Source organism: Balaenoptera acutorostrata, chromosome 4 (assembly GCF_949987535.1).
Source record: "Balaenoptera acutorostrata chromosome 4, mBalAcu1.1, whole genome shotgun sequence".
NCBI classification, from domain to species: Eukaryota; Metazoa; Chordata; class Mammalia; order Artiodactyla; family Balaenopteridae; genus Balaenoptera; species Balaenoptera acutorostrata.
Window position 1 is genome coordinate 90,936,627 of NC_080067.1, and position 17,785 is coordinate 90,954,411.

Consider the following 17,785-nt stretch of genomic DNA (forward strand, 5'->3'; position numbering starts at 1 on the left):
GAGAGTGAGGGATAGGAATGACTGCTCATGGGTACAGGGCTTCTTTGGGAGATGATAAAACGCTCTGGAATTAGATAGTGGTGATGGTGGGACAACCTTGTGAATATACTAAAAATTCTTTAAAAGGTGAATTTTATGGTATGTGAATTATATCACAATAAAGCTGTGTTTTTTTCCATGGTTCCAAAGAAGGGAAGATTAGATACATTTCAAGAAAGGAATGGTCAGCTTTGTCAAATGCTGGCACTGTAAGATGAAAACTTAAAAAAAAAAACAGGTATATTAACTTTAAAAGCCAGAGGTCACTGGGGAGCTTAGCTTGAGCAGTATCAGTGGAAGATATGGGGGAAGAAATCAAGGCAGTGTGAGCTGAAGAGTGAGTGAGCGGATTAAATACAGGCATCCAATTCTGCTCCCTCCTGAAACACCACCAAAAGCACGGTAAAGGGATTTTTTTTAAGACGTAAGTCCACAAGGACAGAGGAAAACAGAAAAGGCGACAATAGCAACACAACTTTGGAAACTGGATAGCGGATGGATTACTTAGCAGCCCTGAAAACGCTGAATCCTAAGCTAACAGTAGGGAAAGCTGAGAACCAACCAAATTTACCCTGAAGAATCCTCTAAAGCCTCAGGAATTGACAGGCATCTCTGGAAATGGGAATAAAGAGGAAGGGACTGAAATAAGAAGGATTGGATGAACTTTTGGACATGTGGCCTCTCCTACTACCTGGGCAGAAGTCTAAAGTCCTATTTTCTGGAGAGGATAAAAAAGAGGGTCTCTGGCAGTCTGGCCAGGAGGATACCAACACATCATTAAAGATAGCAGTACCACACCCAAAATGGGATTATACAAAAACGTGTATACCACACGTTGAGATCATCCCTTTGCCCTGCCCTCCTCGATCTCTCTACTCTCACTCACCTAAAATGCTGGCAGCCAGCCCTTAGTCCTTCAGGGAGGAGACTGGAAAAGTCTTCTCGGTGGAAACTGACCAGTCCAAGAGAAAAGACCTAAAGATACTGACATCAGGATTTCTTAGCCAACGGCCCAGCCAGATCTACCAAGAAGTTCAGGGTAGACCAGCCCAACCCGTACGATAAGAACTTTGGATCCACACAAGCAGACAGCAAAGGACTACAGACATCTAAAGAAATCCTCTAACCCTAAGGATAGAAATCAAAACAGGGGGAAAGGACCTTGCTGGAACGTGGGTATGCAAGAAGAAGAAAAATAATTTTTTTTAATTATCAGTAATATGGTCAGAGAGAAAGATATTATGGCCACTTAAAAAGTTCACAATGCCATTAAAAAAGAAAATCCAGAGAAATGGCAGCTCTTTGAAATTAAAAACTTGTTAGCAAAAACTGAAAAACTCAGTAAAAGAATTTGAAGATTAAGTTGAGGAAATCTCTGAGGAAGTAGAACAAAAAGGCAAAAAGATGGAAGCTGGAAAGAAAAGGTAAGGTTAGACAACCTGTCCAACAGAAGGCAGACACCTGATTACAGGTGCTATAGAAAGTCAGGGGAGAGAAGGTGGAGGAGGGAAAATCATCAGCCAGATAGCTCAGTATATCCCAGGGCAAAAGGGCACCAGTTTCCAGACCAAAGGATCAGGAATCTGACAGCCTCAGAATTCTCAGTAGTTAACACTGGAAGCCAAAAGGCAATGGAGCAATGCCTTTGACGTTCTGAAGGAACCTTATTTCCAAGCTAGAATTCTATCCCCAGCCAAACAATTAATCAAAGGGGGAGGACAGAATAAAATATTTCAGACAGGTGAAGTCTTAAAACATTTACCTCCATACCCTCTTTCTCAGGAAGCTACTAGAGGATATGCTCCATTAAAAGGAGGGAGGAAACCAAGAAAGCAGAAAACATGGGATATGGGAAACAGGAGATGGGCAACAGGAGCCCCAAGATGATAGCTGTGCACCTGCAGAGAGGGCCACCGGCCCTGCCTGGAGCCCGTCAGAGGCTCCATGGATTGAAAACCTGAGGTGACCGAAGATGATGAGAGGAGACAGAGCATCAGGGCATGAAACACTTATAAACAATACAAGAAAATAATCAACTGTAATAAGAAGAAAATTTCAGGGGTAATAAAAAGTAGCCGTGGTTCATTCTATGGCTCAGCTCAGAACAGTAAACTTAATCAAAACAAAGCCAACACTGAATACTGATCTAACCAAAATTACAACTTCCTTTGGAGGATGGGGGATTAGAAATGGGAGCATGAAGAGGTGAAAGAAAACAAAATCCCAGTCTCCGTAACAGGCAGTCAAAAGATAACGTCTAAGACTGAAAAATCAAGAAGTATCAACACATGCTTGTTGTTTATAAATATGGAGGTAAACACCAGAAGAATACACCAAGAGAGTTAGATTGTTGTCTTTGGGAAAGAAATGGAGAAGAGGATACCAGGATTGCTATTTTTCTGAAACAACCCTGTAGAACAAGTTAACTCTTCATGTGAAAGAGTGACTTTGGTGAAAATAAAACCTCAAAAAAGTGAAGGAGTTATAAAGGATAAAATAGTGACAGCCAGAGTAGGCAACTCTGAGAGTGCCTGACTGTGAAAGGGAGGAGAGCGACAGATGAGCAGATAGAGAAGGATGTGGATGACGCGGGTTTTCTAATGTAGGAGATAAGAGAGCAGGGTAGGTGCTGATGGTAAAGATCCAACTGAATGAGGGAGTCTGAAGATGGGGAAGCTAGAGGGGTGGACGGAGTCTCCTGCCAGCTCGTGCTGGGACTTGCGTCCCACAGGCAGAGCGATGCTTCTAATGGAGTGCAGAACAGGACGGGTGCAGCGACGGGAAGGTCTGTAGATCTGGTTATAGAAGGAGAGGGAGGGTCTCTTTTCTCCTTGAGGCATGGTCATGAGTTCAGAGTCAGCAGGAAATGAGTGGAGAGGATGAGGAGAAAAGGGAGAGTATGATCTACTCCTTGCTGAGGGGGAGGAGAAAGTTACTAACTGCAGCACCTTTAGTGCCCCACATGATGTTCTAAGAAATGCTCAATAATTGAATCTTCTAAAAAACAAACCAATGCGTAGAAGAAAAGGATGGAAGCAAATAAAACAAAATGTTAAAAGTGATTATGTCTGAATGCTAGTAGGTTCTCTTCTATTCTCTATTTTTCAATTTTGAAAAGTACACATGTATTATATTATAATGGAAGTATTAGTCCTCATTTTTCAAAGGGAATCCTAAGTTTTGGTTCATAGAACTGAGCAGCACACATTGATGACACTATGTTCAAGAGATAATGCTTACAGCAAAACACCAAAACAACCTAAATGTTCATTCTTCAATGGAGAACTGGTAAAATAATTATGCCACATATGTACAGTTGAATTCTATGCAGCTGTTAAAAGAAGAGGATATCATGGAAGTATCTCCATGATACATGGTTAATAGATAAAAACAAAATAATGAGCAGGTTAATAGATTAAAAACAAAATAATGAGCATGGTTAATAGATAAAACAAAATAATGAGCAATCTACCACTTCTATAAAAAGAGCTGATATTGAGCATGAAATTTTATACGGAAGGACCAATAAAAAGAATGAGGTGGGCTTCCCTGGTGGCGCAGTGGTTGAGAGTCTGCCTGCCGATGCAGGGGACACGGGTTCGAACCCTGGTCTGGGAGGATACCACATGCCGCGGAGCGGCTGGGCCCGTGAGCCACAACTACTGAGCCTGCGCATCTGGAGCCGTGCTCCGCAACGGGAGAGGCCGCGATAGTGAGAGGCCCGCGCACTGCGATGAGGAGTAGCCCCCGCTCGCCGCAACTGGAGAAAGCCCTCACACAGAAACGAAGACCCAACACAGCCAAAAATAAATAAATGAATGAATAAATTTTTTTAAAAAAAGCACCTCAAATCTGACACGAACTCATGATCCTTACCCTCAAACCTGGCAAAAAAAAAAAAATGAGGTAAATGTATACAAGCTGATAGGGAAACATCTTCAAAATATATTACTAATTGAAAAAAGAGGGTATGCAACGGTAAGTACAGTACGTTCCCATTTTGTTAAAAACAAAAAGTACAAGTGACTATAAAATGTATAATCCAGAAACTGGCAAGGGTAGGTGCCTCTAGGAGGGGGATTTCTTCAATATTGGTACAGTAAATACTCTCTCACAATCAGAGGAGCAGCTGATTCACTGAGATGACTACTAAGTAACGTGGTACACAGAGGTGCTGACCTGTTCCAGCATCACGATGGAGTCCCGGAGCACTCCTTTTAAGCGATGGGCCTGATCTTTGCTCTTTTGAATAGTTTCTGCTCTTGACGCCATATCAGAGGCTAAACTGAAAGAAAAATACCATCTTAAAGATCAAGGGAATAGCTTCTAGGCTTTCGTCTCTAGAAATCATCAGTGCCCTATAAATTTGCAAATAAAACAAAAAAGTAAACAAAAATGTTTATGACTAGAGAATAGTTGGCAGACCAAAATCTCTAAAATTGGAATTAAGTTTCCTGCAGCAAAGGAATTATTGACATAATAGGTTGCGAGGGAAGAAGACTTACTTTACAGATTTCTCTTCCTGGAGGTGAAGACGGTAAAAGGACTGAGCAGCATACTCTATCTTTGACAGCTTCAGAAACAGCGTCACATTCAATAAAACCAGCAACAGCAAACTAGGCAGAGCAAATCAGACCTGGTTAATCCACTATTACTCAGACCTAAAGCGTTGCTAATGCAGAGTAGACACACAAAAGCTTCAAAAATGTATATTATCCAGACCAGTTTCCAATTATTGTTATTATTTAAATCAATTACCCCATTTTATTGTATGAAATACTTATTTTTAAGTATTCAGTGGATGTTGAGGGAACAGTTAGAAGGTAACTAGTGACAATAAAGTCCCCAGATAAGCAGGTTGGGATTGTCCCTGACGTCTCTTCTCTGCTAGGAATCCCAACCAGTGTGGATGTGCGACCACCGGCTTAGAAATCTACCATGTTAGCTTTCAAGATCTATTTTTGGGTGCTTTTGTCTTAAGCAATTATACATACATAATACTGCACTTCAGAAAGGAAATAAAGATCAATATGGATTTGATCTTAGATAGATCATGATGTACCTCTTATTCACAGCAGAAGCCAAAACAAATTCACATTCACAAAATCACCATTCAGCAGAAATTTCTTCTAGTTCAACTTGGACAAAATTTCAAATCCCAAACATACATTAATTGGATCATATATAAAACGTTACCTGCTAAATAAACTTACTCTGTTGGTTCTCACAATAGTATTTCAAGTGAATGAACGTATCTCATTACACATACATGCAAATACATAGGTGGCATCATATCTCTCTTATTTTTTCTGTTAAAATATTGACTTGCCCTTAAAAATACATCGTATTCACTTTTACCCATCCAGAAGAAGATTTTTCTTGAATGAAAACTAAGGTAGTAGCAAGAAAATCAAATCTATGAAATTATTGTGTCACTGAAATGGGGTATAGATCAACATTTCAACATCTGAGTGTAAATCTTCTACAAAGTAATACAAAAGATCACAGATAATATTTACTATTCAAAATTGTCACAGCAAACCAATGGAAGCAGAATATGAAAACCTTTTATAAAACTCAAAGGCACGGGCTTCCCTGGTGGCGCAGTGGTTGAGAATCCGCCTGCCAATGCAGGGGACACAGGTTCGAGCCCTGGTCTGGGAAGTATCCCACATGCTGCAGAGCAACTGGGCCCGTGAGCCACAGTTACTGAGCCTGCGCGTCTGGAGCCTGTGCTCCGCAACAAGAGAGGCCACGATAGTGAGAGGCCCGCGCACCGCGATGAAGAGCGGCCCCCACTTGCCGCAACTGGAGAAAGCCCTCGCACAGAAACGAAGACCCAACACACCCATAAATAAATAAAAAAAAAAAAAAAAAAAAAAACTCAAAGGCACAACAAACATTTTGTATGTTCTGAAATCTATAATTAGAAAAAACAGCTGATATAAGAACTTCATTCCAAAACCCAGAGTGTATCACCCAGTCAGAACTAATTCAATTAAATGTGATGGACTACCTAAGATCCAAGTACGGCCATGGAGATAACAGTAGTCTAAATACGACTGGCTGAGTAGATTCCAGTAGAACACTCTGAGATTCAGACTAATTGCCCCAGTATTTCTTACCCTACAATCCTCAGATTATTTGCATCAGAATAACCTGCACGTGTGTTTTAGAATACTACTGATTCCTGATCCCTACTCAAGACCCACTGACTCGATCTGTAGGACTGGGGCTGGGAAATCTGTATTTCAGCAAGTGATTCTTATGCACAGTAAAGGGTAAGGACCACTGGTCTAATCAAGCAGAGTAAAATAGCATTGTTGAGATTTCATCAGCCTGCATATAAAAATATTCCCTTTAAATTTATGGTACTTCCCTAAAAATCTATGATGGTAGAAACAAATCAGATTAGTTTAAAAAACAAAAACATATACTGAGCGTGTATTTGGTATTCCCTCGAATTTAACAGTTCTTCTGAAAATCATTCAAAAACTATCAGACTGAAGCATATAAAGTTACTGTTTTTGAAGGCCAAAATTGGTCAAATTGTGGTAATTTCTATACAATAATATACAAATACGTTCAAATTCTTTTGGAAACCATTAAAAGATAAGTGAGGGCACAAGCAAACTAAGCATTCAACACAAATACTTACAAAATACTCATCACCACAATAAGGACGGTGTTATAGCTTTCAACTTCCTTTTTCTTTCCTGCAAATTATAAAAAGAGGCTGTATTAGAATCAAGATTGTTTAATTTCATTTGAAAAGTACTGGAAAAGAAGTTTTTTAAGTTATTTGTAAAGACAAAGTGATTTACAGTGAATTCCCTGCACCCCTCTTCTGACTTCTGATATCCTGAGTATTAGTAAACAAATCTACAAGAAGAAACCCTATATCAGTTCTGCAAATTTGGCCTATATTACAGATTAATTTGTTCTAAAATTAAACAAGCAATTCAATATATCATGTATGATCTCTAGCTAAGTTCCATCTCTGCAAATAATATTTGAACTAGTTTTACGTATAATGCTTCCCTCCTTAAAAAAAACCTTTTTTAATCATCCTCACCTGTTCTCTGTTTCCCAAATTTTGTTGCCAAATCCCAAAATTAAAGAGCTATTAAGTTGAAATGGTAGAAAAACATATTCACACTAAGATGTAAACCTTAGAAAAGGATTTGATAATGTAGAAGGATGAGAAGGTATGACAGCTTTATAGCACTGAGAGGGAGGGAATAACAGTTAGTAGGGGCAAGATGTCTTCAAAGTTGAGAGTAGAGATAATAAAAGTCAACTTCTATCTCTGCAATTTTGCTGGGCTGGCCCTGACAGTACATAAGGATTAAAAGCATACAAACATTGTAGTAGATTCAAGGGTAGAAATCAAATTGTGTACAAATGCTAGGCAGGAAGTTAGTGAGTGAAGCATCCAGCAATAGGGTAAGAGTCGTGGGGACTGGAGACCTGGGGAGAGTGTACGCTCAGTCAAATGGGGCAGCTGCTACTAAGCTCCAACCACCTGCTGCTATGAACGGATGTGGGTCCAGGGCTGCCAGATCTGAGACTCTATATAAAAATGTCCAAGGTTTAAAATACCATGTGGGCCCAGTAAAATACTTCTACTGGCCACATGCCTGCCATTTTGTAACTGCTCCTTTATACTTATATATTGGTCTTTGTTCGACAAACATTATTGGAAAAGGAGAGGAGAAAGGGAGACCTCCTAACTGACGTGTCTTATAAACAAGAGGCATATTTGGCTTCATATAAAGTAAACTTATAAGGAAAAAAAACTTTCATCTCTGTTTACCAGGTAACAGCTACCTGTAATATCCCCTTTGGCATCTAAGCCCAGGTCTCCAGAAGAACGCTGAGAAGAAAGTTTAGCAGCTGTTTCTGCTGTTCTGTTGACTGTTCGCCTTCTCCTTCGTAGGCCACTAAGTTTTCCAGGGTCTTCAATGGACTGATTTACCACAGATTCTTCCGTTAACAAATCTGATTCTAAGAAGAAAAAAATCTTTAGATAGTGGAGAAACCTTCTCAACTATAAGATACTGGGGGGTTGGTCGTTGTTTTGTTCTCAGTTTGCTTTTTTTTTAGACCTTGGTAACTTTCTTTAACTATTACTCAGATTCTTATGGCCTAGATTCCAACTTTACTCTTAATGAAAAGTTTTGGAGCGTACGATGATCCCATAAGGAGGCTGCATTATTCTAGGAAGAATGAACTGTATTAATTAATGACAGGATCATCAGAGCAAATTTGCCATGTGCTATATTAAGTATTAATGTAGAGATTTCAGTTATGGAAACAACCCACTTACATTGGATCATTAGAAAGATTTCCAAGATAGATTATAGTACTTGATTGTCAATCTCAAAGGAAGGAGAAGCATATAATAGTTCTAATTTACAATGAGGGTTTGCAAAAAAGGAAGCACTAGTAAAGAAAATCTGCAAACAACCTATCAATAAAAACCTCATTTTTCACATTTGTTTTAACCTTTCCCTTCACCAGATTTTTCATTAGAAGTTCATTATCTAGTGGCCAAACTCATTTTTGAGTTTCATTTTTCTAGTGATCTGGAGCTTAATCATGAAATAACCAAAGACAAGGAAACAAGGAAAATAAATAATCAACAAGCTGGATGATGAAGCCTTAAATTACCCTGAGTTGATTGGCCACCACCTTTTCTTTAACTAAAATTAATTATGCTCACATATGTATCTATATGCTTTTTCCTCATGTATATTTTAAGGAATATCCAAACAGAACTACATCACCTCCCCTGTCTAGTACCTACCCACCTCCACCAAAACCACACATGTACGTGGTACCATTGCTAGGTGGGCCTGCGTAAACCCCGGAGAGCTGCATTGGTAAGGGAGATGTGGGCCTGAGGACGCTCCAGACCTTCGTGGGCACAAGTGCATACTTATGACCAGATTACCCAGTCCCTCACTGCAGTCAGCTTCCTTGGCTCCTTACAGAGGGAGGGAGTGTGACAGCTCCTAACTGTGTGATCTTGGACAAGTCACTTAACCTCTCTGTGTGTTTCAATGGAAAAAAAAAATAACAGTACTTATATCTCACAGGGTTGTAATGACTTGATATTTATAAAGCACACAGAACAACGTCTGGCATATCATAAGCATTATAGAAGTGTTTGGTAGACCAAGGAAAATTAGAAGTTTTGAAATTCCAAGTGGAGTAGTTGGAACCACTTCAGTAGGAGTCATTCCAACATCATCTACCAGTTTCTGCTATGAATCCAAATGAAGAATCCATCCATCCTGTTAATAAATGCCATTTTTACAAAAATAGATAAATCAAGAAATTTACAAACCAAGCTGTTTGAAATAGTCCGCCAAGGAACTCCAGGAATTCTTCTCAATTAAAGATTTGACAACGGCCCATGGTTGTTTTTTGTATTTCAAATCTGTTGAAACTCTAATATATAAGGAAGAAAGAAGAATATTTAATTTACAAAATTAAAGTATATTATTAACATTACAATTAGATGTAGGAATGAATTCAGCGGAAAGCCAAAAGGATTCAAAGTCATTAAGACTATTAAAAAATAAATTGTTCACTTATAATGAATTCTTTAAAAAATTACTGAGCGCTGCTAAAATTTCATCAACTTGGCATTTTATTTCTTTCCTTTCTCTAACCCTGAATTTTACTTAAATAGCAATAAAGGCTCAAAATAAATTTTAAATTTCCTAAATGCCTCGTATAAAAAATCTCTAGTGGTCATACATTAGCTGCAAGTCACTACATTAGCTGAGACTAGGCCAATTGTGTGATGGCCCAGCACCACCTTCAGCACGCCAACATTTCTGGTCTCCCATTGCAACAGAGCTGTTTACCGCCCACCACGTGCTCCTCAAGTCTCCCAGTCCCCTTGCCATTAAACAGGGTCCTGTGACCAGTTCTGGCCACTGGACTGCGAGCACGGCTCTACAGCTCTCTCTTCCAGTGGCAACTGAAATGACACATTCTGGATTGTGCAGCCCCGGGAGGTCAAAGCCTTCATCAGCCTGGGTCCTCGAGTAAGGATCCCCGCCCCTCCGCGGACTGCCGGTGGACACGTAAAGCAAGAAATAAAGCTTTGTTGTGTAAGGCTACCACTAAGATTTCGGGATTGATACGTTACCAGCACACAATGTAGCCTGTCCTGACTAAAACACTCATTTACAGCAGCTCACCTCAACCGGCATTTCTGCTTTGAAGATCGGATGATATAGTATCTGTTCAGAGTATAGAAGTAATCATGGTAGGGGACGTCGTGTGTCAGCACTTCTGAATCTACCAAATAAAATTGTGCTTCCCGACTTTCTTTATACAGTCTCTGTCAAAATAAGATTAAATTTTTTTGCGTGTACACGTTTAAGATATCAAATTTAGAGCCTATATACTAGAATTCCTTCTCACAAATTACAAAAAACATGAGAAGCCTATATACAGAGCCAGAAGGGTCACCATGTTGGCTGTGAGATCTATGAATTGAGACGGGACCTGCAGAAATAGTATTTGCTGCCTCTCTGTCATTTCACTGTATAATTGTTTTTTTCCTTTCTTTTAGGCATAAGGAGGAGAAAGGAACTACATAATCTCTCGTGTGTGTTAGTAATTTATAAAGAATTGCAAATGTTCCTAGTAGGGAAACAATTCAAAATTCAATTGAACAAAGCCAGGACCCCAGCCTAAAATTCATCAAAGTTTAACAAAACCACCCTTCACCAAAAATGTGAAGGAAGGAGACAACCAAACAAAACACTGCTTTCCCTAAACAGGATCAGAAGTGGTTGCTGGCCAAATCTTTCTCATTTTCACCTTACCGATTCTGCCCATCCTCTAAGGTTATCAAAGACTCTCCAATTCAAAATACAAAACTTCTCTTAAATGTCTGAAAATCTTTGGAAGAAAAAAATTTAAGTCCTTTTGAACACTGACGGACAAAAACTATGATAGCACAACTAATTCAGATGTTAATAAATATTTTCTAACTTTGCAGAACAGTTATACTATATGTCAACAAAAACTGGCCAAACATAAACCCCACTGTATGACAGTGCCATGCTGGTCACACAGTAGACAGAGCATTAAATATCTTACAATCTCTTCCTCATATGTCACAGAAGCCATCTAGTTATTTGGCCCTAACCCTTGACATGATCCAGTAAATCAGATTCCAGTAGTGTTCTTTTAAAAATCATTTATTATGGAAAAGTTCAAACATATACAAGAGTAGAAATGAACATTATACAATAAACCCTCAAAAGCTCATCAACCAGCTTCAACAATATTAACTCCTGCCCAGTCCTGTTTCATCTGTACCTCTCCCCATGTTCCCTCCCTCTACTCCCATCCTCTGCCTGACTAGATTACTTTTAAAAGACACCCTAGATACCAACATAATTTCATCCAAAAATACATCAGTATATCTCTTTATAAATTCCTCAGTATATCCCTTTAAAAGATATTCTTTTCTTTAAAATATAGCTACAATACCATTATTGCACATAAAAATGAACAATTCGTTAAATCTCAGAAATACCCTTTTACAGTTGGTTTGTCTGAGTTAGGATTGAGTTAATTTGGTTGATATACCTCTTAAATCTCTTTTAACCTGTACACAGTTTCTCCTCTATTTTTTTCCTTGCCGTTTATTTGTTGAAACTGTCCTGTAAATTGGTGACTAGGACCTATGATAGGCATCTTCCCTCTTCCCACATGCACGATTCTTTTGGAATACTGGCAGCATAGACATACCTGCTTTTCAGTGGCCGTGGTGCACTTTCCAGTTAGTGGATTGTTAAGGACTATAGTGTAGGTCATGGTTCTCAGTTGGTCACCTCCAGGTTCTATATTCCAAGGGGTAGATACTACATCTAATCACAGAAAATATAAAAAGAGTTAGTTCTAGAAATTTGAGGGGTATAGCTTGGAATGGAATCAAAGAAGGAGTTTTTGAATTATTTCAATTTTTATTTTTGACCAATCCTAACTTCCTTATAACTGTGTTATTAGTTTAACATTAAACAAGAGTAAAATCACATGTTAGGCACTCTTCTTGCATGTGACATACGCCCCATCTCTGATCCATTTACTTCTAAATTGTAGTCTATTAAAAAACTTTTTTCTTTTCTCTAGAAGATAAAATTAAAAGTCATTTCATCAGTAGGCTTCTTTATAAAGTCCCCAGTACCTATGAAGAGAAGTAACGGTGCTGGCCTTATTAAACAGAGATAGAACACTTCAACATTTCCATCACTGAGGACAAGACCTTGAATTATGCAGCAATATGATCTGATCCCAACTTGTGGGGAAATCACGTCGATGAGAAATCATGTAGTGTTAATGGCTTATCCGCCGAGATCTTTAATCAAGGAGGGAGCAATGGAATGTAAATAAACTATGTAACCTTTTCTATATGAAGAAAGCTATAGAATAATCTGTCTGCATTTATGGCAAGATCTTGGTCAAAATTCTCTTTTATTTACTTAGCAACAACACAGTGAGTAAAGACACACTTTGAACGGAAATATATCTTTAGAACATAGCACCATACATTAACAAAGGTCCTTTAACAAGCCGAACACTAGGAAAATATAGGTAACAGCATCATGAACTCTATTCAAAGATCTGACTAAGCTGGCTAATGTTGTTGGCACAATGGATTTAGGCAATTAGTATATCTGGCTGCTATTCATCAATGTCCTAAAACATAGTTCTCCAGGTAGACATGAATGGCAAGAAGATACAAAATAGATTCAGAACAGATATAATAAGTTAAATATAAGCTACTGAGTGAAAAGAAAGATTTATATCCCTCAGGTATTATACATTTTTAAAACTGGAAAAACTGGAGCTTCCCTGGTGGCGCAGTGGTTAAGAATCCGCCTGCCAATGCAGGGGACATGGGTTCGAGCCCTGGTCCAGGAAGATACCACATGTCGCGGAGCAACTAAGCCCGTGCGCCACAACTACTGAGCCTGCGCTCTAGAGCCCGTGCTCCGCAATAAGAAAAGCCACTGCAATGAGAAGCCCGCGCAACGCAACGAAGAGTAGCCCCTGCTCTCTGCAACTAGAGAAAGCCCGTGCGCAGCAACGAAGACCCAATGCAGCCAAAAATAAATAAAATAAATAAAATTTTTTTAAAAACTGGAAGAACTGAAAAAAGTAATGATTTTTAAAAACATGACATTCTTAATATAATCACAAGACTCAATAGCTATCAATTAGAAACTGCTTTGCTACTCTACTATAAATAATAAGGAAAAATTACTCTTTACAACTGAATCTATACCAATGATACAATCCATGAATATGTAATTATGTTTACATAAAAGTTTCAAATAAAGGAATAACATCTAATCGTTAATAAAATGGCTAAATTATAAACTATATTTAAATTGATTGTAGAATAACTTTCTCTTTAACTATGTCAAATGACTCAGCTTATATGGATCTCTGCTACTGCTGATTTCTAATTTTATATAGCAAGCTGAACCACATGCTCCCAAAGTTTCTAAAATATCTTGAAATATTTAGGATAAATTCAATTTCAAATTGACTATAAGCTTATTTGAGATGTTTACCAAAATAGAACTTTTAATACATAATCAATAAAATCTTTTTTATAACTAACTTCCTAACTGGACTTTTTTTTTTTTTTTTGTATTTTCATTAAGGTAGACCATAGACACTGCAATCTCAAATTTCCATGAATTTGCACAGAGAAAACACACACGTGTACCACTACCCAGATCCAGACAGAGAACTTTACCAGCATCCCAGAAGCCCCCTCCCAGTCTTTACCCACCCAATTACCAACAGCAGTTAACTAGTATGCTGATTTTATGTCCCTAAATAACTTTTACCTGTTTTTGAACTTTATATAAAGAAATCATAGTATGTACTGTTTTGTGTCTGGCTTCTTTTGCTTAATATTACAGAATATCAGTAAGATTTACTCATTATTATAAGTAGCAGGTTTTTTTTTTTTCATTGCTATACAGTATTCTTTTGTGTGAACATACACAATCTGTTTATCCATTCTATTATTGGTGGATATTTGGGCTGTTTTGAGTTTGGGAGCCATTATAAATAATGCTGCTATGAACACTGCAGTACATGTCATTTAGAGTACACGTGTACCCATTTCTGAAGGTTATATATACCTAATAGTAGAATTGTTGAGTCAGCTTTAGTAGATACTGCCAAACCATTTAGCAAAGTAATTGCACCAATTTATATTCTACTAGAATCCAATTTTTCCACAGTAGAACCATTTTAAAGGTGGTTCAACCCAAGTAAACTGCCACATTAATAAATAAATGGAGTTTTAGTTCTCAAAGGGTCTGAACTTAATTGTAGGTAGGACCTGACTAATTGGACAATTATACTATTTACATGTGATTTTAGCCAAAACACCTAGACACTAGTTTATATATCACCAAAATAAAATGGAAGCCTGTCTAAATTCTCCCCTTGACAACATAAATCAATTAATATAGGCTCAACCCTCTAAGGATAATAAAATTCTCCCAAATTTATCATTAGATAAGAACACAAGACCAACCTATTATATTTCTAGAACTGGCAAATATCTGCATAAAGCGTGAACTGGTGAACAGCAACTCAAACATTCTCTCAGCACTGATACGAAAAACACGGTTGATATAAAGTCTTCCATGAAGATCTTTCTCAGGAATATTTTCTGGGGAAACAAAAAACATGGAACAAAAAGTGAAGAAATCAGGGAAAGGTAATTTCAAGGTTTTGTTTTGTTTGTTTTGGGCACAAAATGGTTTTTAAATGTGATTACAATGATCAGCACATTACAGGACACTATTAAAACTCTAAATTGGTATTATATACATATGTACTATGTATAACTGTACATAATAGTATATAGTAATTAAACTATATATGATCAATAGTTCAGTCAAAACCCAAAAGATATAGAAATATTTAACTTGAATATCAAACTCCTATAATATATCATTCAAAAGAATATTTCACGAATTTCTGTGTCATCCCTGTGCAGGGGCCATGCTAATCTTCTCTGTATCATTCCAATTTTAGTATATGTGCTGCCAAAGCGAGCACTCAAAAAAATATTTCAAGAGTGACAAGGGCAGTACTGAGACACATAGGGTGGTATCTACCACAGCGAATAGCAGGTCCTATTTCTGAATACGCATTCAGTAATTACTAAGTCATGAATGACTCGAATATCTATCTGCTGCACTCACTAACTTACTAGCCTGAACAGTGTTTCAAACTTGACTTAAAGCTCACTCCCCCAAGACAAGTACCACTGTATCCACTACTTACTCTCAATACCACACATTAAAAGAAATCCTTCGGAAAAGTATTCTTCAAAGCTAAATAAAGCCCAACGGAATATTACATTTTTCTAAGAACTTGACAGCGATAATTATGTTGAAAACTCCTGGTAGCAAATGAAGAAGCAACATCTGCTCACCTCTCCTCATGTTCCCTGGAAACACTGCATAAAAGAGCCCAGGAATCTATGGTGCTTAGCATATGGCAGGTATTGTGCTAAGCACGTTACAAATATTCACTCGTCTTATCCTCACAGCAATCCTGTGAGATAAGAGGTATTAACATCTTCATCTCCATCGTACAGATGAGAAAACTGAGACACTGAGAGAATTGCTGAAACTCGCTGAAGCTCTGTGGCTAGTGAGTGACTGAATTGGAATTTGAATTCACTGTAGCTCCAGAGCACACAAACTAAACCTCTATTTTATAGTTCAAGGAGTTTAACTTAGAAGAATTAAAAGGAAATGAAAAAAAAAAAAGGACATCTAGGAATAGGAGCCTGGTAGAATAAAGGAAATAGAGTAAAGCAATCCAATGTAAATTTTAATGATTTCAGGACTGGGATTATTTATTATTTCAAGGATTATGCCTGTCAGTACAGAATGACAACTGTGACAAAAGCTCCCCATAGTTCACAAATCAAGCTCTAAGAATTATCTGTGTCAAGCATCTGTCCATGTTAAGCCATGAGAAGCAGTCACTTAAAGTAAAAGATAGTGGTCTAAGAATCAGAAAAACTCTTCTAGCTCTGCCTTCACCCCAGCTATTGGTTTTTCTCCCTCATGAAATGGTTTGTGTCTCCCTGTTTTGCTACAGGTGCAAAGAACTTAGGGATATCGGGTAGATACTGATTTACCTTCTCCCTGTAACAATACTATGTGTAGGCAAAAGCTATTCACTGCAATTTCAAGTAATGGCTCCTTCGGCATAGAAATGAATCACCGAAACTAGGCAATTAACTAAGGTTCTGTGAGGCAACTTCCTAATTGGGCTTGAGAAATAGCTTTTTCTGACATAGAAGTACTACATGTTCATTGTAAAAATAATTCATGTATTCACAAAGAAAGCAAACAAGTACAGGTGATTCTATTAATCCTGCTCATCACCTTCACAGAACTTATCCCAACTTGTAATTATATTTTTATTGGCTTAGTGACTTGCGTATTGTCTCTCTCCTGCACTAGACTCTAAGTTCTATGTGAGCAGAGATCATGTTGATTTCAAACACCTAAGTACCTTACATGTTTGGCACACAATAAGTGTTAAATAACTTTCTGAATGAATAAGTGACTATGGAAAATGCAAAAAATCTTAGGGTCTACTTTTATTTATAGGACTTTAAATTTGCAATCATATTTTAAAACTTTTTATTTTTTAATAATTTTAGAGGTACAATTAACTAAACTAGGCTTTATTCCTATTTTTTCCAGTAATGTCCTTGTCTGTTCAAGAACCCAACCCAAAGTCCCATGTTGAATTTAGTTGTTATCTTCTTAGTCTCCTCCAATCTATGACAGTCCCTCACTTTTTCCTTGTTTTTCAGTGCCCTTATACATTTGAAAAGTACAGGTCAGGTATTATGTAGAATGTCCCTCAATTTGGGTTCATCTGAGGTTTTTTTTTTTTCATGATTAAACCGGGGTTTGGATTTTGGGGAAGAATACCACAGAGGTGAAGTACCCTTCTCCTCAAACTCAGGGTGTACACATATCAGCATGACTTATGATGATGTTAACCTTGATCACTTGGGGGTGTCTGGCAGTCTTCTCCACTTCAAAAGTATTATTTTCCTCTTTCCACATTCTATTTGTTAGAAATGAGTCATTAAGTTCAGCCCATACTCAAGGGGAGGAGAATTAAGCTCCACCTCCCGGAAGGGGGAGTATCTACATATATTATTTGGAATTCTGTAAGGAAGACTCGTGCTTGCTCCCCCATTTATATATTTATTCAATCATTGGTATCAGTATGGACTTAACGAATAATTATTTTATACTTTAGGTTATAATGCAGTATTATCATTTATTTTGCTGCTCACATTTTTTTTTGTTCGGCCATTAGAAGCTCTTTCATGTTGACTCCTATGTCCTTTTGACATGCCTCTTTTTTTCTTTTTCAAGCACTTCTTTATATTCTGGCACTACAAGATGTTCCAGGTTCATTTTGTATATTCCCCAACTGGGCCCTAGAAGCAGCCATTTCTCTAAGGAGTCCTGGAACTATAATTTTTCAAAAGTAAGTTTCCTGTTCACATTTAAGAAGGACATAAATTACACTTATATAAATATTTCAATACAATATCTTCATATTTCATTTAAACTCCATTATTTGATAAAATGTTCTATATCAAGACTGGTAAAACATAATCTGTGGTATTGCT

At 37.7% G+C, this 17,785-nt stretch overlaps 1 protein-coding gene and 1 non-coding gene across 4 annotated transcripts in view; both read right to left on the reverse strand.

Moving 5' to 3' along the window:
* Positions 1–17,785, reverse strand: part of GRAMD1C (GRAM domain containing 1C) — a 103,582-nt gene that overhangs the window by 2,976 nt on the left and 82,821 nt on the right. For 2 of the 3 annotated variants that reach the window (XM_057546103.1, XM_057546105.1), the window contains 8 exons: positions 14,636–14,773; positions 11,824–11,942; positions 10,257–10,399; positions 9,392–9,495; positions 7,870–8,046; positions 6,698–6,755; positions 4,545–4,655; positions 4,219–4,324 (listed from right to left, as the gene is read on the reverse strand). In XM_057546103.1, the coding sequence (XP_057402086.1) occupies positions 4,219–4,324; positions 4,545–4,655; positions 6,698–6,755; positions 7,870–8,046; positions 9,392–9,495; positions 10,257–10,399; positions 11,824–11,942; positions 14,636–14,773 (956 nt within the window). The remainder of the gene's footprint in view (positions 1–4,218; positions 4,325–4,544; positions 4,656–6,697; positions 6,756–7,869; positions 8,047–9,391; positions 9,496–10,256; positions 10,400–11,823; positions 11,943–14,635; positions 14,774–17,785) is intronic. The other variant, XM_057546104.1, reaches the window with a different exon arrangement.
* Positions 15,064–15,165, reverse strand: LOC114237896 (U6 spliceosomal RNA). Its single transcript, XR_003623365.1, has one exon. It is a non-coding gene; the product is annotated as a U6 spliceosomal RNA (small nuclear RNA).